The 23,711-nt window shown below is 32.6% G+C and overlaps 2 protein-coding genes across 2 annotated transcripts in view; one reads left to right on the top strand and one right to left on the bottom strand.

Annotated features, from left to right (window-relative positions):
- Positions 1 to 7: 7 nt before the first annotated feature.
- Positions 8 to 12,582, bottom strand: LOC148271492 (tonsoku-like protein; the record flags this gene model as incomplete). Its single annotated transcript, XM_088241333.1, has 11 exons — positions 12,311 to 12,582; positions 11,961 to 12,218; positions 9,029 to 9,194; positions 7,894 to 8,170; positions 7,446 to 7,599; positions 6,492 to 6,696; positions 5,816 to 6,002; positions 5,140 to 5,359; positions 3,979 to 4,088; positions 3,713 to 3,899; positions 8 to 82 (listed from the first exon to the last, which is right to left on the bottom strand). Coding segments are annotated over exons 1-11 (1,852 nt in total), but the record flags the coding sequence as incomplete, so codon positions are not given.
- Positions 12,583 to 13,629: 1,047 nt separating this feature from the next.
- Positions 13,630 to 23,711, top strand: part of Src64B (Tyrosine-protein kinase Src64B) — a 71,904-nt gene continuing 61,822 nt past the window's right edge. The window contains exon 1 of the mRNA XM_088241329.1: positions 13,630 to 13,920. The gene's annotated coding sequence lies outside the window, so the exon portion shown is untranslated. The remainder of the gene's footprint in view (positions 13,921 to 23,711) is intronic.

Below are 23,711 nucleotides of genomic sequence, written 5' to 3'. Positions count from 1 at the left end.
TAAGGAGAAGCGCCATAATCTAGGAGGAATTCCACTATTTCTAAATATCCATTACTAGCAGCGTCATGCATCGGAGTAATACCTGCAAGAAAAATTTAAAATTAAGATTCCTTCTAAAAACTAGAAACAACTAGTTTAAATAAAATGCAAACAGCAAAACCGTTCGATCATCACCATCACCATTTCGCTATCTGCACCCAGTGGTGCAAAGGGCACTCCACCCCAATTGCAGCAAATCTAGATCATTTTCATTGCACGGGAGGTAAGGTTATCAGTCTCCTTACTCTTCTGGTGTCAATTCAAGAACAATAAAGTATTGCAGTGTAAATAATCACATATATTTTGGATCCGCTCAGACAGACTACTCAGCCTGTTGGCTAGAGTAAAACTCGAGCTTTTTGCCAAATTTTTTTACTTAACTATTTTTATATATTTGAAAAAAAAAAATTTTTTTTACAATATACATAAGAGGTAAAACAAAAGTATACAAAAAATTAAGGATAATTACATAGCAATGAAATACATATTAACAGTAAAAATAGTAAATAAAAATCCCACAAAGGCATGACATGTTCGTGGGTATACAAGAAATGTTTATGAATTTTTTCTCCTATATTAAATAGACAGGTATAATATTTTTGTGCAATATAAGAAAGATAAAAGAAAATATTCTTTAAAAGATTATAAGGTACTTTTTTATTTTGTAGTAATTAAAAAAGGAAATAAAAATATAAATAAAAAAAACATAAAAATATTCCTTATTATTAAAGGACAACAAAATATATCATAGAAAAAAAGGGTTAATTAACATGAATGTTTTATACATAAAAAAACCAGAAAAATGTGGTATTTGGATTATACTGATTAAAGAAATGTAATACATATAAACAATGAGTTTACTTCGCCTTTAAAATGTCAGTTAGCTCACGTCACCTGCAATGGGCTTAAATCGTCATGATCGTAGAACAAGGAAGCGTGCGCTGTTCTTCAAGTTTACGTAAGAGCGGTTTAATTTTTTTTTCAAACTTTGTTAACTGCAAAAGTATATTATTTCATACTTCGGTCAGTTTTATATTAAAAAAATTTTTAATATTTTTTTTATTCATTTTTTTTTGTTTTTTTACAATAAACATGATAATAAAACAGAGTATTAAAAAAAAATAAAGCATAATTACATATCAATGAAGTACATATTGATAGAAAAATAGTAAACAAAAAATCCCATAAAGGCATGGCCTGTTCGTGGGTATACAAGAAAATGTTAAAGAATTTTCACACCCGGAAAAAAAGACTTTTTATAACTTTTTCAATATTAAATATAAGAGGAAGTCAATATCGCATTTTTCACACATCCGTCGGTGTTCTACGATCCCGATGAAATAATGGCTAAAATTCTTGCTAAAAACTAGAGTTGAAATTTTAGAATGACAATGGTTTTATAACTTGGAACATAGAGAATAACACTTTAATAAGAACTAAATTAGATAACCAGGCATTAAAAGTTTTTGAAAGAGGAATATGCGCAAAACTCAGTACATTAGAAAATGATCCTTTTGAATCCGCTAATGCCACATGGACGAAACTCAAAATCACAATCTTAACAACAGCCAATGATGCTTGTATATCGAATGATACATTCAGAAGAAATAAGGTGTGGATGAGCGATGAGACTTGGGCACTAGTAAAACAACGGAGAATCCTGAAAGTGAACGGTGTAGCCAGCAACAGACAGCAATATAGTGCATTACACCATCAAGTGCAAAAAGCATGTAGACGTGATAAAGATGCATACATTAATGATGTTTGTAAAGATATAGAACAGCTGGCTCATACTGCACATACTAAAGACATGTTTCTGAAAATTAAGATCCTTACGAGTAACTTTAAGCCTAAAACATGGATAATTGAAAATGAAAGAGGCGATCTTCTGACTGAACAGGATAAAATACTGGAGAGATGGAACAATTACTGTCGTGGATTATACTCTGACAATTCGATTGAAACTGGTAATGAAATTGATATTGAATTGGACGATGAGAGGGAACCAGATATATTGCTGGAGGAAATAAAACATGCCATTTCCAAAATGAAAAATAAAGCAGTAGGTAATGATGGGATCTCCGCTGAACTCATTAAACATCTAGGGTATGAAGGAGTTCGGATGATCCACAATATATGTCTGAAAGTGTGGAGAACAGGTCAATGGCCCGATGATTTGACAGAGTCAATTTTAATACCGCTTCATAAAAAAGGATCAACCCGTAAATGTGAGAATTATCTAACAATCTTCCTTATGTCGCATGCCAGCAAAATTCTTCTTTTCATTATAAATAAATGTTTAGAGAATTATATTAACTGTCAAATTCCCTGTGAGCAAGCAGGTTTTGTGACAGGGAGGGGTACACGGGAGCAGATCCTAAACATTTGTCAGCTGATTGAGAAGTGCCGTGAGCTCAATGAGCCAATGTTACTGTGTTTTATTGACTACACAAAGGCCTTTGACTGTGTATGTTGGCAACATATGTTTGAGATCATGCTAGAGATGGGTGTGCCACAGCATCTCACATTACTGGTGAAAAATTTATACATGGATGGGTCAGCAAGAGTAAGGATGAAGAATGCACTGTCAGCTCCATTTAAAACAGAAAGAGGTGTGCGCCAAGGATGCATCTTGTCGCCAAAACTTTTCAACCTTTACGGTGAATATATCATGAGAAGAGCGCTGGATGGGTGGAATGGTGGTGTCAAAGTGGTTAGCAAATATCAAATCTGAGATATGCAGACGACACGACACTGATTGCCAAAGATGAAACCGAGCTAGCAGAAGCTTTCAGACGGATAGAGTTGGAGAGTGAGGCTCTGGGTCTTAAAATAAATAAAAGTAAGACAAAGCTAATGATTGTAGACAGAGCTGGCAGTCTCCTAAGGACAAGACAGATGCAAGACCTTGAACTGATAGATGACTTTGTGTACCTCGGCTCGCTTATCTCCAACAACGGCAGTTGCAGACCTGAGATTGGTCGCAGGATTCAAATGGTCAAAGAAGCAATGAACCGTTTGGAGAAGATTTGGTGAGATCGAGGTATATCAATAAACACAAAAAAGCGGTTGATGGAAGCCCTGGTATTCTCCATTTTCCTTTATGGGGCTGAAACGTGGACAATGCGTGCCTACGAGAGGAAGAGGATCGATGCATTCGAGATGTGGTGTTGAAGAAGGCTGATGCGAGTGCCTTGGACAGCCAGAAGGACGAATCCATCGATACTGGAAGAGCTCCATATTACAACTCGTCTATCAGTGGTGTGTTTGAGAAGGATACTGTCTTTCTTTGGACATATTGCTAGACGTGAGCCAGACAATCTAGAAAAGGCAATAATGTCTGGCCGAGTTGAAGGTAGGAGAAGCCGGGGTAGAATCCCATATAGATGGACTGACCAAATAAAGGTGGCTACAAGGCTAAAATTTGATGAGTCAGTACGTCGGGCTGAGGACAGACTGGAGTGGAACAGACTAATTAGAAGTGTTCATGGTGATCACGATCCTCAGCATTGAGGGACCGACTTGGAAGAAGAAGAACTATTAGTTACTGTTAAGAACTTAAATAGAGTTTTACAAAATAAACGCCAATTCAATTAATAAATTAGTGAACTGATCTGATATCATATTGTAAGTAAAGGAAGTCAGTTTTATAAAAATATTGAGTAATTCTTACCATCACATTGGGTCCCTCCTCTATCATTAATATGAGCACCGTTCTTCAAGAGTATTTCTACAATTTCCTTTTTCCCGTGAATACAGGCTTCGTGCAGTGGTAACCAGCCTGCGTTGTCTCGTACGTTTACCGGGTGGCCTTGGGATATTAATCTCGTAACTAGTAATGTATTTCCAGATATGCAAGCCTATAAAAGTCATATTGACACATAAACTTATGAAAAAAAAAGAATGCAAGAATGATAAATATTTTTTCAAAATATGTACCTGATGAAGTTGTGTTTCCCCTTTGGTATTTTTTTTAATAGTAAACCCTTTGCCCCGTTTCCTTGCAACACGTGGTCTGTCATTTTCTTCATTATCATCATCAGAAACATCTTAAAATAAATATTACATTAATATAACAGAATTTTAATCAAAAGGACAGTGGCTGAATTCTAGCATGTTTAAATAAGAATTATTTACTATTACTACCATCATGCCATTTCTCCGTAGGCAGAGAGGATGGACTGCAACACATGTCTATTCTGACCTCAGAGTAATAATTCTCTAGAGAAGCCCTTAAGCTCTATTGCACAGAACAAAAGCACTCTTTAAATTTTGTTTGGTTTTAGATTGGTTTCAACGCAAATACATACGGCCTGTTGTATCGCTGTATTCTGTAGCTAACTTTATGGTCAATAATCAAAGAATGGTTTTTCTCCATATGGGCGGCTCTATTAAGTTATTACTCTAAGATTCAGACATACATTCCTGGCCTCTTTCACATTCATACATCTTGTCATAGATGCCCTTCGATTGTGTTTGCTTTTGACATGACCAGACGAGATTTAAGTTTTTCTGATCATGACCCTTTCTTAATCTTATCAATTATGCCTGTCTTAGATTTGCACTTTTGTCTGATTCCATCATTCGTAACCCTATCATATCCTGTCAGATTTCCCACACATTCGTCCAAAAGATTGCATTTCGACCGCATTCACTCTGCTTTCATCCTTCCTCCGCCAGTTAAAAACTCTTTTATTATAGAAATAGCAACACACTTTGTCATTTTATGTTTTTTGTACCGCAACATGCCAAGAGACCCAATTACAGCAGTTAATTAGAGCACAGGCTTCAGGAAAAAAAAACTGACCTTATTGGGAATTTAATCAGGACCTCTGGGTGTGAGGCAAACGTCTTATAGGAACCATGTCAAAAACATTTTTAATTTAATCAATGTTTTACACAAGTTATTCTTTGTCTCAAAAATAGATTGTTCAACCCAAAACCAATAGACACAAATAAATCATTCAGTAATAAGTCATTTAAAAATTAAGAATATTATTAAATTCTATGGTATTTTGAAACACGCTTACAATTTTTTTAATATGGATACTGTGTTGTACATTTCAAAAAATTTTGGTTAGTAAATAAATATATTTATACCTGTTAAATTTTCAATGCAGATGTCATCACCAATATTAGGGGTATTTGTTTCTTCATCGCTACTCTGATCTTCATCAGAAGAATTAGTAAGTTCAGCACCCATTAAAGAGAGTTCTTTTTCTAAAAGTTGGGCTTTCTCAATTAAATTCATATTCTTGTAATGTTTGATAGCAAATTTAATTACTTTGATTTCTCCCTTTTCATTATAATCTTTTCGTGCCTAATTAACAAAATAAAAACAAATTAATTATTTTATATGTATCATAAGAGAACAAATTATTATTTAAAGTAACAAATATTTTATTTATCGAGTTCACAATAATAAATGGTGATTGGGCATAACGACGCAAGGACAAGACAATCACAGATGATAATATTTATATTCATGGTGTAGCAATTAGCATATTTTGCTATAATGCATGAGATTTTGTATTTGATACCCGACAAAGTTGAATTTAAACATTTATTTACATAAAGGAATTTTTACACGGCCATATTTAAGTTTCAGGGACTGGCACTTAAAGTGCTTAGACTTATTTATTATCCTTTAGAGAACAACTAATCAAGATATGCTGCATATGGTTTATCGATGCATCTTTTTGTTACACTGCAACATAAAACATAATATGTATTACTTTTATAAAGAAGGTAGTCCAATAAAATACCAATATTTTACCAATTCTCCAGCTTGCTCACAAATTTTCTCAAACTGTTGCATATCACCAATCTGACAAACTGTTTCAGCTATATTTATCAGTGTGGAGAATGCTTCACTGGGGTCATCTTGAATGAGTTCAAATTCTTTCTTCTGATATACCAATACATTTTTGTAGTCTTTAATATCTTGGTAGGTTTGGTATAAGCTAAAAATACAATGACAAGGATTTAAAAAATAACACATCTTATAGTACAAATATTGCCATACGTAGAAACATTAATAAAACAAACAAAAAACACAAATTCTTCTACCTGATTCAGAATACCTCCGTTCACACTGATCTCACATTTAGTTATACTTTCATACCTTTCAAAAACCATTACTTTCTTTCATTTCATTAGCAAATCGCTTTTCTTACATACATCGTAAACTTTTTTTTTTATCAAGAATTGCAGGTCTTCTTTGCTGTATGTATGTTTATGGAGATTGTAGTATACATGCATTGAATCTATCAACTATATTTCAATGATCATTCATAGGCAAAAAAATAAGAAAAAAAAGAAATTTTGTAGACAGGTAATTTTGTCATATTTTTAATTTTGATATTATTTATATTAATAGACAAAGCAAGGAAAATATTGGAAGAATATAATGAATTATGTAATATCTAATAATAGTAAAGAACTCATGTTACCTAACATAAATAGGGATTAGAAGTTTTCCCATATCCCCATTTTTCTCAGCATGTTCCAACATCTTAAGATAATAAAATATTCCTTTCTGATAACTCTTTAGTGAGCACGCACCATCACCTAACTTTTCATACAATTTCTTCATGGTCTCGTGGTCGTTGGAATCAGATGTTACTAGTAAATCTTCCGTATAACATAAGGCCGCAACTGAAGCAAAAAATGAGGCAGTTATAAGAGATTGCTCATCAATTAAACTATTAATTAAGCACATGCAATTACCAATTCTAAATATCACGTAATACCTTCTAAAATGGAAAATTTAAATGAAACAGATTATTACAACAAATTGAATTTTTTTTTATTTATTGATATTTAATTTTATTCAGGAAGCATACAGAAGAATTTTCATAATTTTAGAATGTAGAAAATAAAATAAATTCTAATGGACCGGTGAAGTTTCCATATTATATTAAATGCTAAGGCTATAAATTAACTGTAATTATTATTATTTTACGATTATAAGAATAATGTTTTAAGGGAAAAAACAAATACTAAAAGTGACTTAAAATTAAATTAAAAACATGAGCAAAGTAATCACATGAAAAAACAATATTTAAAGTAACCCAAACAATAACAGGTAAAAAAGTAATCAAAATTTACATTAGTAAAGGTATATTAGAAAGGAAAAAATACATAATTACAGTAATTTTGAAATAAGAGTAAAAACAGGCTCAAATGCAAAAACATTTTCAAAAAGTGAAAAATATGTATTTTAAGGAATTCAAAAAAATATAACAGTCAAAAAGCAATAATAAAATAAATTCGTCAAACACCGTAGATGGATAAAATTTTGTTTCATTATTTTGTGCTTTAATAACTCATGTTACTTGAGAAAGAAATAATATTGTAGATACATTTGGTAAATGGTGTAGCGGACCACAGATCAGAGTTCCTACCTGTTTTTAGTTTTCTTTCAATGTTATCTCGTTCACTAATATCTGGAGTTTTTAACTTCCAAGCCTTCATGAGTATAGCTTTGGCGCTTTGGAAATCCGACATTTTACAGAGAACTCCTGCTTTTAGAGACAATGCCTCACACTGCTTTACAACCTGTGATATTACAAGTAAAAAAATAACTACCAGCACAAAATCACACAAATATTTATACGGTCGTATATATTTTCTTTTCTTATAATCTATAAACCTTGGAAAATGTTTAAATTCATGGAATGTGTATAAATTGGAAATTTGTATAACTTGGAAAATGTATAAATTCATGGAAAACATGTGTGTTAAAAAGTAGATGTAAAAGTTTCAAAGTAATTATTTCATATTTTAGTTGATATTTTACACCCTTTAACAACTGTGTATATAATATTCTTCAAAATGTTTAATTTAACTTACTTTGTTATCTAATCGACCAGCAACTTCCAAGGCAAAGTTAAAGCGAGATAAGGATTTAGTATAGTCCTGTTTTCTTACTGAATACATTATCCCTTCTGTAATGTAGCATTGATTTAAGAGATCGTACAGGTCATGAGTTTTGCAAATAGTTATGGCTTTCTGTAGAAATTCAGCTGCACGATCTATTATATTAAGTTGTTCCAGAACAACACCAATGTTAAGAAGTAATCTCGCTCTCATGTCCATTAGCTCTTGATTATTTACTTTATTTTTTAGGCTGAAAAGCAAAAAAAATACAAACTTCAAACATTTCTATTATTTTTCACGTAAACTACTTTAAGATTTAAAAAATATTTGTACCTAAAACAACAGTTTTTCTTTTCAAATATTTGAATTAATTAAAAAACATTTCTTTCAATCGATAATATTTTGTGTACGTGCAAATGTGTGTAGACAAGTACAGATTTAATTAGCTAGGGTTTTAATTAAGATTAAATATTTAGAAAGAGCAGGGGTTGCCAAAGTATATATACAAAATACAAATACCTACCTTCAACTTGTAATAAGTAACTAATATATCAATTATTGATTGTCTCCTTAAAGAGGAAACAAGGAGAATGTAAATATAGAATTTTGTTGCGATCGATTTTCTCTGACCGCTACAAAGAAATAAAATGATGATTTGATTTAAATTATTTACTGACAATTCTTGATGAAATTCCATTGTAATGATGTAATAACTATAAATTATTCTTACACTGTATAATATTCACCAGTCTGAAGATGCCCATTAGAGGGTGAAAGCGCTAATTGGTCAAACAAATAATGGAAGTGAACCAAGTATTTTTAAAGTAATAACATATACGTAAATATAAGTTATTACGTTAGAATGATGATTTGTTTTTTTTTTATAACAGATTTTCTTTTGTTCTCATTTTTTATCAAAATATTTCCATTTTGAGGCTATTTTCTAAAAGTCGTAAGCAACTGTCCTAGAAAAATGGGATTCAAGATACGGTAGAGTGGGGTTCGGACCTTAGACCTTTGATGCGTGAGTCCGCGACACTACTTTGGAACCACAACCTGGCAGTTGTTTATGAAACAAATATTACTAAGAAGTGTGATAGTAAAATACCTTTCGCATAGAAGTAAACTTTTCATGAATGCTTTTTCAGCAGCTTTGAGTGATCTGTTGGCTTCCTCTGTCTCCCCTAGACTTTGTCCCTGGAGAAGAAAGGCCCTTCCCAAGGTAGCCAGGGCTCTCTGCTCTTCCACTTTGTTCTCCAGATTCCGGACAATAGCTGCATATATTTATTAGTAAATCACAACTACTAACCAGAAGAAATGATTTAAGTATATATATATATTTGTTTTTGAAAACCAACAGTTCTACATATTTATAGTATATAGAAATATTGCATGGGCTCAGAACCAATAAAAGGTTTCCACAAATTGTACAAAGTAAGCAAAGAAATATAATACGCATACACCAGAACCTTTTTTTTTACACGAGGGATGCGTTTCACGCAGTACAGTGTAAAAAAAACTGTGTTAAAAAAAATACACTAAAAAAAGAACAATGCCTGATAGGTTTTATTTATATAAAATTTAATTTGGGATTTGAAAAAAAAAAATATTGTTTACTTTTTATTGTACCTTAATTTTATTAAAAAATATAATATGACAATAAAATACTTCCCTTTCCTTGTACATACCCTTTTGCGCCTAGTAAGTAAAAGAGCAATGTGGGAAATTAAAAAAAAATAATAGCATAACTATATTACTATCACACATTCATTAATCAATGTTCAAATTTTAAAATTGTAAAAAAAAAGTGTAAAAAGATTATGATTAGTAATATGATTTTAATTCATGATTCCATGTCCGCTCCTTAGTTGGAGCACATGGTGTCCACAAATAGCATCCAGGCTCTTCTGTCAACTGCAAGCTCCTGTGCAACATCCTAAGATAAGTTTGCATCCTGTAGTTCCGACATGAACTTCTGATGAACAGTCTGCAGTGAACGTCTAGGACTTCGAGAACCTGATACCTTGTAAAGTAGGTAAGCTGATTAAAGCTCTCAGGAGGCATCCGCAGAATATGGCCCAGCGAACCGTATCGCCTCCACTTAAAAAAAGTTTGGTAGTGGAATGGCAAAGGGTTTATCTGTCATTTTCTAAAACCGTACAGGACAAGCAAAATAAGGTTTACAAATAAGAACAGATGAATCCCATATTTTAATATGGCCATTTGGAAACAAGCTCTCATGAGATCCTTTTGTCATATGGATGAGCACCAGATATTAGCATGTTCAATGTAAAAATGTCTGCTTTGGAAAAAGTGACAGATATAGCTATTGTCATGAGTGATGGTCGAGTTGTCACTTAAAGTTGCTGCGTCAATTTTATTTCTTAATTCCTTACAAAGTCAAATCATAATAATAACTACCAAAATAAATCAAATACTTCTCTTTCATATCATCATAATAAAATCACAGTGGCGAACGGTGATTTTGTTAACAGATAAGCTATAAAAAAATATAATTTATTTGCGCCTACATAGTAGGTTCATAATATAATGTATATATTCTATAAATTGCTATTTTTTCTGTGGTTCTGTGTGATACAACAACTCTCATTTATGAAATCAATTTAAACGACGTAACTTATTTTATATTATATTGTTCAGCTATATTATCCATTAATTTAACACATAACTTATTTAAAAGTTTGTAAAAATAGCACAATGAATTCAGTCAGTATTAGGTATTCTTATTACGATTGAAATGTTAACTGACCGATTAGTTCTAGAAATGACTAATGCCAAAAATGGCCGCGTCGAGCGCCACATGTTTTGCATATCGTACGTCAAAAATATCATCTCAAAGAAAAATAGTCCTTAAGAAATATTGTTTGAAAATCTGTTTTCCAAATCGAGAATCTTCAAGGAATTTGTGTAATCTGCAAGTTTACTCTAGGAGAAAAATCCCGCCACTAGATAAGTTTATTAATATTTTTATTTAAATTTGGAGAAAAACACAAATGGTGGCAATGATTTATAAGAAATAGTAATTAATTGTTTGTTTTTCTGTAAATAAAGTTACCGTAAAACATTATTATAGATTTTGATGTTTTTTGTTAATATTTCTTGATAAAACTCCATAGTTAATGATTATGATAAAATTATAAATAAACTTATCAACGAAACTTGTCTCCAAAATATGTTAAGAATAGTATAAAAGCTGTAAATAATTCAGCAGTCTTAAAGATGCCTACTTAGGCAAAAGCGCTCGTTGGTCAAAATAATAAAAAGTAAAACTAAACCAAAAAGTTTCATTGATAAGTTTATTTATAATTTTATCATAATCATTATTATGGATAGTCAAATATAATGATAAGCTGCGCATAATCGCTTCTATACACGATTTGCCCCCGCATCAAACCCCTGTCCGCACCTGATAGTGCATAGAGCACAGCGCTGATACACCAAATGCAGCGTATCTGGATCATTCGTTATATGAAGGTAATATGATTAGTCATACACTTCAGGTGGCAATGAAATATGTTGGGTTAATCCAGCTTGTGAACAAATATTGTATGTAGACTTTGCCAGAGTCAAACCCAGGACCTCGAGGATTGTAGGTGAACAAAACAACACTATACGATAAAGATGTAATCTTCATCCCCCGAGACATGGACATTTCTCTGCTATAGGTCAGTAATATTTACATTCTTATGATTTACCCAAATATTTTAATTTTTGGGTCATTTTCAATGAGTTATAAATAACTCACTAATAGAAAATATGAACCAAGTTGGAATAGAGTGGGGTTCAAACCTCGGACCTCAGATCTGTGAGTCTACAACACTAGCTGCGGGACCACAACCCGATTTGCTTAAGAAGTCTTCAATCCGCACACCAAGGTCTTTTGAACTTATTCGTATGAAGTAAATGTTTTTACTGTGTCACAATGTATATTTTACTAAATAATATTGTTTTATTATGATACTATTAAAATTAACAGAAAACATGTTTTAGTCTTTCAAAACTTTTACAAAAATACTTACAAAGGTAAATATCTTCATGCTTCAAAGCTTTCTCAAACTCTGCCAGCAACATGTACATTTCTCCTATCATTCTGTGTGATCTTGCATTTTCAAGTTTCAAATTCAACTCTTGGTATATATTTGCACTCTCTGTATATTCACTAAGGGCATTTTCGTACTGTGTTTTTCCATTGTAAAAATCACCCAACTCTGTGCATAATTCTGCAATCTGTTTCCTGTTGGTTCCATTTAAAGCCTTCTTCTTTCTTTTTAATAGTTCTAAAAAATAAAAAAAACAGAACTCAAAAAAAAAAAAATATTTATAAAGTTTACATACCATTATATGGTGAAAATGTGTATATTATTCATACTCTGTTCTTCCATTTTTATGCAGATGAATAAATCTAAACAACTACGCTAAAGCGATAAAGCCAAACATTTTAAAATTACTTCCATATAAATACAAAATGTGACCGAAAACACAAATATCAGAATATCAACGAATAAAGATTGACATTTTATATGTTTTAATCCCAATACACGAAATAAATCCATAGATATAAATTTAAATACATTTACAAAAGTGACATTTCCGCCAAATATCATGTTCCAACTCTTTTTTACTAAAAATCCAAAACGATACAATGCACATTTTTATGATTTGTGAGGATGCACATTATTCCAGGGGGAAATAGAAAATGTGGGGTTGGTTGTTACTCAAATGGTGGCGAGATTGAGAAAAATTAAGATGAGATTAGATTATCTCGGAGGCTACAAAATCAAGTTCCGCGTTCACGCGTATGAATATACGTAAGCTGACTATTTCTCCGCTAACTATGAGGAAGCGGGAACATCCGCCGATCGGTAATTTGAGATTAAATAGAAGATCGCGTCTTTCTGGTGCCATATCGTATATGTGATATGGAAAGTTAATTTCCCGTGTGTTTTCCCTATTGAATCCCTATGAATGTTATATGTACCAATATTTATGAATCTAGAACATGAAAAATAACTGAGCTAATTTTAAATATGAAAAAGGAAGTACTTACAGAGCTAGAGGTCTTTACACTAAACGGTTCACAATATTCACTCTTCTCTTATGTATTTCTAACACATCACTGTGCGAAGAGATGACGGATGATGGTCCGGATGCAGTGCTCTGCCAAGCATAAGCTGAGCGAAGTCCTGGGTGGATATTTGCCATGGATATCCGCCTAGAACGTTGGGCGACTCTCAGAGTTCGGTCCCGCTGGTGACGACAGCTAGCTGGAAGACTGGGCGGCCGTAGTGGGCGCACGCACTCATGGTAATTAAAATGCGGTTCTTTTCAGAAAGTTTAAGGAATCCTAAGACACAAGAGTAATATTAATTTGAATTGAAATATTTTTAAATATCGCCGCGTTATTTCCCAATATAAATAAAAGTGTACTTTCTGATAAATTATGAAAAAACCTGCTTATTTTATGGGGAGAAAAGTTTTAATGATAAACATTTAATATATAAGACGTTTCAACATAAAGCATTTCACGTTTTGATAGAGAAATTTTATGTGTGTGAATCACGTGTGTTACCATTTTCTTAAACTTGTCACTTGTATAGATAAAAACCTATCGCATCAGCCATATACGTTTGTTTTGTGCGCATGCGCATAAGTCTGCAACAAATGAAAACATTTTTTTATGCAAATGTTGCAAATGGCCGCTCGCCGCCGATGTTTCTGTCGGGTCTCACTGTCGCTCCTTGTCTGGCTGGTCGCGTTTTCGTTGTTTTATAAATAAAAAGTGCCGAGTATAATATAACTAAGTGATTTGTGAATCAATGTGAATATTTTTAATGTTGGAATTGGTAGAATGATTTAATTTGGTAATTGTGTTGTAATAAATCAACATAGTGTTTATGAGAAAGCTCAAAAGTTCACACAGCTGTTGTACCGTTATAATATTGAAAATCAACAACGATTTGATCGCTGTCCAATTTCACGGTAAGTTGATATTAAAAATATAAATAAATTCATAAAAATACTTCACTATTTTATACATAAAAACATTTTTTATGCTATTTTGCGATTCATCCTTTTCCCTTTGGGAATTTTTTGTAACAAAATTCTCTCAAATTGTTCAAAGTTTAAATGAGAATCATTAAACAAAACATATTTCTTTAAATTTAATATAACGCCGACCGCGTATCAATAAGTTTATATTTAGTGCTTCGCGAGTACACACCTATTTTTTTTTAAACCCAATTTTCTTTTGTGTAAATTTTTTTGTTATTTTATTTTGGATTTTTTACACATTTTACTAAATTATAAATGATAACCTACCGAAGCACACCTTTAGCTGTCCTTTGTTTAGGTTCATTTTCTTTTTAATTGATATTATTGTGATGCTTTTCAAGATCCGATGAAACCAAAATAATTTATGCTTAAAATTATTTATTTTTTATTAAAAATTATTTGTCTGACGTTTAAGAAACACTAATATTCATTTGCCATTTTGTTACATATCTTATCATAATACTCTTTCAAAAAGGCCACAATTATTATCCATATCTGTTTGGTAAAAAAAATATCATCTTGTTTAAAAATAGCATTATGATTTATTTTGATAATTAATCGATTTTGGAGCAATAAACATTATGCTCTTCTGAACCAGGGTTCGGCGTACTTTTTTTTTTTAGGTATGATGAATTAATCGCTGTTTTATTTTTTAGCTACTTTTCCACCATTTTCAATTTGGCGATTGTTATAAACAACTTTATGATCATTATCATCATTCCCTTTCCCCACCTAATGGTGCATAGGGCACTGCATTGGTACACCAATCGCAGCGTATCTTGATCATTTTTGTTACATAGAGGTAAGATGATCAGTCTTAGGCTTCAGGTACCAGTCCAGGGACTATAAAATATTCTAGTGTTAAAACACCCTTTTAAATAAATATTTCATATCAACCATGTCGGGAATTGAACCCGAGACCTCTTGCATGGTAGGCATTCGCGCTGACCATTACACCACGAGGCCGACAAACAAACAACTTTATAAACTACAGTACAAATTTCTATGAACAGTCGACTCTAGCGTTTCTGAATATTTCCCAAGTTTGATTAAATTACAGTGAAAATTTAATTACCTTGAAGTGGTTTTCATGGATTTTAAGTATCATTTATTTTATCCGGGATTGTGAAATTATTTTTTTATAAAATGTCTGTACTCGTTGCAGGCGCTCGAGGCAAACAAATATGCATTTTCGGGAGTTTTTACCCAAGTTCCCGTATTCATTGCTCATGGGATTTTAAAAATGTTAATCACCTTAGATATTTATCCTTAGTATATTGAGTTTTTCTACTGACATTTCTTGGTGGAACTGCATTTTAATTATAATAATAAAAATACTTTATAGTTTTATTCCACTTTCATTATAATTATATTATATTTATCCTTAGAGTTATTACTCTCGAGTATTTGCCTAACTATTCGTAGAGAAAAAAAAACAGTTCAATCATCAGTAATATAGCTTCGGTTGGAATGATGCGAAGTGATTTTTCTCACAGTAAGGAGTCAAATCATAGTAAATAATAGAAACATCAATTATGAGGAAGTGCAGTGGTTTTTAAAATATGTATCGTATTATCAGCGCTAAGTTTTGTATTTTTGAAATTACTTCACGTGTGCCGTCTCAAGTTCTCTTCCTCTTCTTCTCGGTGAGTTCTGCTGATTCGTCTGTTAACTTATCGTAAACCAGAAATCTATCTTAACTGTCTTATTATTGGTTGATTCGAAAGAATTATTGACATTATACAAAGTAGTTCATTTTTATTATTTTTTCATACGTTTTCATTAAACTTCCTCATTATGGTAATTTTAATATTTAATATACAAATCGACATGTTGAAAAAATGGAGGAAAATTAATCTATTTGAAAATGTATATGTAGTTTTACGTTTTATCGCATAACTCACCATTTATAAATTAATTATAGGCAAAAACAGGCCTTTTATCGTTTTTTGTAAAATTGCACCGAACTTTGGAGAACGGTGTCTCCAAAAACATCAAGAATAAAAAAAAATGTTTTCTGCCTTAACTATAGCAAGTTTACAACATATACCGAACATGTGTTGTTTTCGATATGGCGATGAATCTTTTTTAGTGAACATTTTTATAAAATAAAAACTTTGTTATTAGTGTTACACTTATAAGTTTATTATATATAAAGAGCACGACTATAGTTTCGAGAGAGCACTCCTCCCACCATCGGGTGATACAAATATGTGGAACACTCGTAACAAAGTTTTTATTTTATAATAATTTGTCATGTAGTGTTACTCGTGTCGGCCTCGTAATGTAATGGTCAGCGCGTTTGCCTACCATTCAAGAGGTCTCGGGTTCGATTCCCGACATGGTTGCTATGAAATATTGATTTAAAGCGTGTTTTCACACTAGAATATTTCATAGTCCCTGGACTGGTACCTGAAGCGTAAGAATGATCATCTTACCTACATCTAACTAAAATGATCAAGATTCGCTGCGATTGGTGTAGTAATGCAGTTCCCTATGCACCATTAGGTGCAGAAAGGGAATGATGATGATGATGTTACTAAGTGAATGCCGATTCAATCGATAAAACATTTGAAACATAAAAAAAACTACTTACCCTAGCAATGCATCTATTCGACCACTTTCGTGACAATGAGGAAGTTCAGTGGTTTTAAAAAAAAAACTTTTTATCTGCGCTATGATTTTTTAAAGTTTTGTATTTCTGAAATAACTCCGCGTGTGACGTCAGAGGTTCTCTTTCGCTTATTCTCGATCAATCATTCTGCTCATTGGTCCATTGACGGCAACCAAACCGGAAATATTCCATAACTCTCTTATCATTGGTTGATTCGTAGGATCCGGCGACGTCGTTCAAAGTAGTTCATTTTTATAAAAATATTTTTTATTATTTTTTTCGTACATTTACAGGAAACCTTGCCGTACGATTTGATTCTCCAATTTTTACCGCGCGAAAGAAAACATTATTTTACTATTAAACTATGTTTAAACATCCGTATCTTATAATTTATTCCATCAGTTTATTTTTGTAAAGTCAAAGAGCGTAGTTAAAATAATTCGGTAGAATCTCTCTCACATAAATAAAGGTTTCAGCTCCTTTACTTAACTATTAATACAGGAAGATGGAAAAATATGGATGTTTTAACATAGCTTTGTTTGGTTTATGCATATGCAGAATAAAGTTTTTTGGTCAAAAATAATTATTGCATTCTTATGATTTATCGAAGTATTTAATTTTTGCGGCCGTTTTGTTGTAAGAAAATCGCTGTTAAAAAGGGAAAGAAGACATAGTAGTGCAGGGTTCAAACGTCGGACCTCTAATCCACGAGTCCGCGACACTACCATTTGATCACAATCAGAGTGTAAAATCGTTAAACGTGTAAAATCAGCCCACGATATATTGTAAATGCCTAGATATTCATATCGTCGGATCGTTGAACACCGACGCATGTGCGAAAAATGCGGCATTGGCTTTCTTTTATATTTCATATAGAAAACGTTATATAAGGGCTCCCTTTTCCCGGTTTGAAAAAAATATATAAATAACTAACCCAAATATCAAATGGTATACTTTTGTACATATCAAGTATAAAGAGTAAAAACAAATCAAAAAAAAAATCAAAAATCCCTCTCACGTAAAGTTGAAGAAAATCACCCGCGGCGTTGTTCTACGATCCCGATGGTGTATATTTACCCTCCAAAAAAGCTTTCCATCATTCAATTTGTTAAAATATATCATTTTTCCGTTTATATTCGTTTATTCGTTATTATGTTTTTATATATTTTTAATATTGAGTAGTTGGAATAAGTTGCCACGTTGCAATATGGGCATTAATGTGCAAACATTATAATAAGTGTTTTAAATATTAGATTTGTTTTCATTAAATAAATAAAAAAACATCATCATCAAACCCCTGTCCACACCTGGTGGTGAATAGGGCACCACGTGGTTATGCTAAATGTAGCGATTCTCGATCTTCTGTCACAGGACGGTAAAATGATTATTCTTACGCTTCAATCGTTAAATTAGTATAAAACCACATTTGAACAGAAATATTTCATTTCACTTAATTTGTAAATGCGACCACGATTTTGTGTCAGCAGTCAGGAGGGGTTCCACCTCCACATGTTTTGTAAACATTTAACAAAAAATCCTTTAGCTATAAAGTGATGTTTGAAGATTACCTTTAACTATTCTCTATTTTTCTTTTAAATGTTTTCTTAGTAGACATTCTCCCCCAAGTAGCCGCCAGTTGAGTGAAACCGACTGCACTCCGTCTTTGTAGATATAGTATAAAGGTATAGAGGCTACGCCGCTACCGTCGCCGCCTGCGCCTATCCCCTCTGAGTTCGCCCCAAAAGAAGTATTCTCGGAAGGACCGAAGAGCGCTTCCTTTGTTTTTTTATCTCACCTCTCGAATAATGCAATTTCAAATGTATTTGATCTATTCCAGTCACAAAGGTAGATTGTGTATGTACTCGTATATATTTGGGTATTCCTGTTTATAATAAAAACATAAGAGAGGTGTGAACATAAAATATATTTTCGTATTGTCCTTTCAAGAGAATGTTTTGTACTTAACAAGAATATTGGGTACAGTTTTTAAATTATATAAATAAAATTAACTGAACAAGAACACTTTCTGTGTTTCTTGGAAAGTTTAAAAAAATTAGCCGCGGCATGTAAAAAGGAGATAATTGTTGCCCATTGGATGGAATCTGTCGGGGTCGGTAGTGAAAAGGATTTAAACTGGAAAAACTTTTGACCTATATCGTTCACTTAATTCTGTATGAATTAGTGTTATCGCTTTTTATTTCAGTTGTTTTAAAAGACACTTTTTTAACAATTGAATAATAAATTTGGTGGAAGAACATAGTCTATTTTTAGTAATTTAATGGTCTTTTATCTTGATTGTAAAAACATATATTTTTTAAGTAGAATCTTTTGATTGTAAATATTCAATTTCTTCAGTATGTTTTTAGCAAAATATAAACACCATTCGACGGCTGATATTTTGCTAAAAACATACAACCAAAACATTATTCATAAAATAAATTTAAAATATGTTATTCCATAAAATTACCACAAAATGTATATTATTTTTAATGCTTGTATTTCTTTTCAAAAACAATTATTTTGGATTTTGCTGTCTCATTTCTTTTGTTCAATTTACTATCTTTAAATCATTTGAACAAATTTTACTTCAATATTAAGTCTATATGATAATGAATGTACCAAAATTTGCTCTAAATTTTAAGAGGCGTAATCTGCCGGTCGAAAATTCATTATATTTTAGTTATATAAAACTTACTTTTTAACTTCTTCTTCGCAGTCTCAATCCTGGGGATTGGTTTGCAGCAAAGTCCTGCATCTCGTCCCCCATTGGTCTCTATTTTCTGCAGCCCTCTTCAGATCAACATATGGGGCGCAGTTTAAATCTTCCCTTTTAACTTAAATACCTTTAAAAATATTGTTTTTATCTAATGCATGTTTACTTAATTTTTTTAATTCGCAATTTTGAAAAAACAGCATTGTAAAATGGCTAAATCGTATGATTTCTTTACTTTTTATGGGACCACCGCCATAAATCATTGGCTCCAAATAAAAAAAACTAAATATATATAAGGTTAATATTAGGTAATTATTACTATCGTCGGCCTCGTGATGCCTCGGCCTCAGCGCGTTTGCCTACCATGCAAAAGAGGTCTCTGGTTCGATTCCCGACATAGTTAATATGAAATGTTTATTTAAAAGGGTGTTTTCACGCTAGAATATCTCATAATTCCTGGACTGGTGCCTGGAGCGTAAGACTGATCACATTACCTTCATATAACAAAATTGATCAAGATTAGCTCGATTGGTAAACAATCCAGTGCCCTATGCACCGTTAGGTTCGGAAAGGGAATGATGATGGTGAATTATTATAACAAATAAATAACACTTTCCTCATTTCACATTAAACAAGGATAAACAATTTTAAAACTCGAGCTGTTTATTTACGGCATAATACTTCTGGCGAATGCGCCAGAAAAATATCTGCAGGCTTATTCTGTCACAATTTCGTTTTGTAAGTTCGTTCGTTCGTCATATATCCATCTCACTATAACGCAATCAAAATCGTATTTTGCTCTCATTCTCGCTTATACGATACGAATGAATTTACGAAACGAATTAGTTACAGAATAGGGCCACTGATCACTATCAGTAATTCTGGAATCTGGGTTCTTTTCTCAGAACTCGGAATCAGTATTATCTCAATGGTTCGGTTCACACGAAAAGGTATTGCTAACACACGTTGTTTTTAAAATTATCAAAATAAAATGTAGTTTGTATGTTTAATCTTCTTTAGTCACTGACATCGGAACTGCATGCCTCATACCGTGCAAGTCATGTCGATTGGTCCACCTTTTTTTTTCTCGGCAAATCACCCAAATTTGAGTTGATACATGTCTTAATTTACCAAAGTTATTGTTGCAAATTAACGAAATATTTGACAACATTTAACGAGCGGATCACATGTAAACAACTTATTTATTATAGAACAGGGTTGAACAATAAAATAATAATAAGTAATATATTTAATTTTAATTCACATACTTTTGAATTACTTTACTTTTGAATTTTGTAAATTATTTCGTTTGTAAGAATATATACTTTTTTTGTACTTCCTAAAATGTTTGACTATCACACTATTGAATTGGCCCACCTTATGCATATAATATACACTCTTTATGGTTGGCTGACTTTGGCTGATGATATTTCAACAGTAAATTTGTACCATAACTCTTCCGAGTTAAATCCTTCTCAAATAATTACACCAGTTCATGGTTCCGGGAGATCTCTCCCTCCATCGGTGTCCCAATTTTAAGTTCGCGTTATGTTACTAAAATGAGCAAAGCATGTCATGCAGCTATTGTTAGCTTAATATACCGAGGCAGTTCACAATGGGAATGCGCTGAATTCGATTCGCTTCAGTAATGAAACGCTTTGTGACATCGTGAATTGTCACCGTGATTAGCCTCCTACCGTTACTAGTTACTAGGCTATATTACGCTATCAACTATTGCTTTTAGTCCGGTTTGTAAGACAACCTCACAACTCACCTTTTCATCACCGCTAACAAGAATCTCTTCGGTATCTTTTACCTAATATCTAAACCGCACTCGTTACCTTCTTTGTTAGTATAAGTATACCGACAAGTGGGTAGGCGGGCCGGGCGGAGAGAGTGGGCAGTGGGTGGATGGTGGACGGTAGCAGGCCACCAGCCCCGAGGTGTTTCGCTTTTGACTCGGAACAAGGAACAAAATAAGGTCAGAGTGGAGTCAAGAAGCTCTCGGCTAATGATGTCAAGCGGTTTCAAAGGTTCTTGTGAGGCAGCTCATACACCAAACCACTACGTACCTTTTCCATGGAGATTATATTATATCATACGGCGAACAGTACCTTTCTCTTCCTACCTGCCTCGACCAAGACTAACGTGGTTCGAATATTAAATTAATTATTCTTTATTTTATATTAGTACATTAGAGCTAAGATTTGAGGGACCAAAGAAGAATCAAATCAATTAAGCGCTCAAATTACAAGATATATTAGTTCGAGATTAGCGAAAATTGACTAATCTGCTTTCCTTCCATACTTTTTTTTGCATTTTACATATCTTGATATTTTTATGTTTTTTCATTATGTATTTTTGTATTATTTAATTTAGTACTCATGTTATTTGGCGTATTATTTATTACTCTCATTTTTTATACAGGTGTTCATTAAATCCTGTCACATCCGAAACCACGATGATCAGTATGAGCAAGAATACATTTTGGCACATTAAAATATTTTTTTAGAACGAATAAAATTTATAAAAAATAAAATATTTAAAAAACCAAATAGTTGCTTACTTCTGCAGGGGTGAAACGAGGAGGGGGAGGGGGGAGTATGATACTGCGCCGTGCTCCCCTCACTTCTCCTCTGCAGAAGTAAGCAACCCTTTGTTTTTTTAAATATTTTATTTAAAAAAAAATTCTTTGGTCTAAATATTTTTCTAAATATGCTAATATGTCTTCTTGCCCATACTGATCATCGTGGTTTCGGATGTGACAGGTTTTAAAGAACACCCTGTATAGTAGAGAGTGAGTTTATAGAAAACATCTCGATTATCATTTCAATTATGTTTTTGTATTTTTTTCTATTGGTTTCAATGATGATATTATTTTTAATATTTACATCAGATTTTAATCTAAGATTACTTTTCAGGATTTTAATCTAAAATTAACCATAGAATCAAAGACATTCTTCCAGGGGTGCTATTCTAGACGCTCTCGCGGCCGTAGAAAACAATTTTATAGCGTGTATTTACATACTAAATACGCGCTATAAAAGTATTTTCTACGGCCGCGAGTGTTTGGAATAGCAGAGCGGGTGTTGTGGTAGACGCGTTCGCTTGCTATGCTTAAGGTCTAAGCTCGATTCCTAGTACGATGGACGTGAAAAAAAATATTTTGAAGTTCCAAATTGACAATAGGTACTTCAGCGAGAGTGAAGGATACAATGAAAGCTTTTAAAGTTTCTACGTTTTGTTATTTTCGCGGTTTGTTTTTTTGTGATGTATCTAATGGTGATTATGCGAAACTGAAGAAATACATTAGTCTACAGTACTGGCACTGACAGCGTAAGACTGATCACCCTACTTCCACGTAACAGATAATTATCTTATCATTGAATAAACATTTCAGCAGCGCCCTCATATTTAAGCGTTAGCGGGAAGGCTCAGTTCAACAGCTGAAGATCTTTGAAAGCTCCCTCCTCTTCAGATCCGTACTAGAGGTCTTGTGCCCTCTTTTCAGATCGCACACTTTAAGCTTTGATGAACGAATATATATATTTTCTAAATTCCTTGTTTTTAATATTTTCCGTTATTTTGAATTTACGTTTACTGCTTTCAATGCTCCTTGTTACGTCAGTGCACCTAAGACTATAAGTCAATGCGTTTGTCACTTTCGCCTACATATTAATTAACTTATACTAAATGTTATTAAATATTTGTATATAACCACTTACCGGCTTTTCTGTGTCTACCGGTTTCGAGACGTACCCGTCTCTTCGTCAGGACATCAATTAAACCAACATGCAAATCCCACTATACACCTTCACCATAGTTGTTGCACAAAAATATAAAACCAACACGACATGCATTTTAATAAGCACATGCACTGATTAGGACAAACATGCACTGATTAAATTATGAAAATATTATCTTGTTTGAGAATTAATGAAAAAAGTAGAGGGGATGGAGGGGATAAGCTTAATAGGTTTAATAGGGTGACCATTACAGTGGAACGTCGTATAAAGGACTATATTGTAAGTTTGTTTGATTATTGATCAAAGGAACATTATTTATTAAAGCTTTCCTTATGTGAAATATTTCCATATTATTTACCTTTAACCCTTTATTATTTGTATGTTAGATTTTAACTTCTGTATTTTTATTAAAGTCATGATTTTAATTGATTAGGTGATTTGCGAATCTGAATTCTCTGAAGAAACTATTATTATGAAGACACCTCATATGTTCTTTAACACGAATATCAAAATTTCTTGATGTTCTTCCAACGTAAACTGGAGGACAAGAATTGCATTTTAATTTGCAAACACCTGACTTATTTAATAAACTATTTTTATCTAATTTCATCTATAGCAATAATTTACCAATATTGTTATTTGTATA

Source organism: Micrasema longulum, unplaced genomic scaffold (assembly GCF_059751315.1).
Source record: "Micrasema longulum isolate JH-2025_06_02 unplaced genomic scaffold, ASM5975131v1 h1tg002837l, whole genome shotgun sequence".
In the NCBI taxonomy this organism is placed as follows: Eukaryota; Metazoa; Arthropoda; class Insecta; order Trichoptera; family Brachycentridae; genus Micrasema; species Micrasema longulum.
Note: the sequence above shows the minus strand (reverse complement) of the source record. Positions and strands in the feature narration are given on the sequence as shown.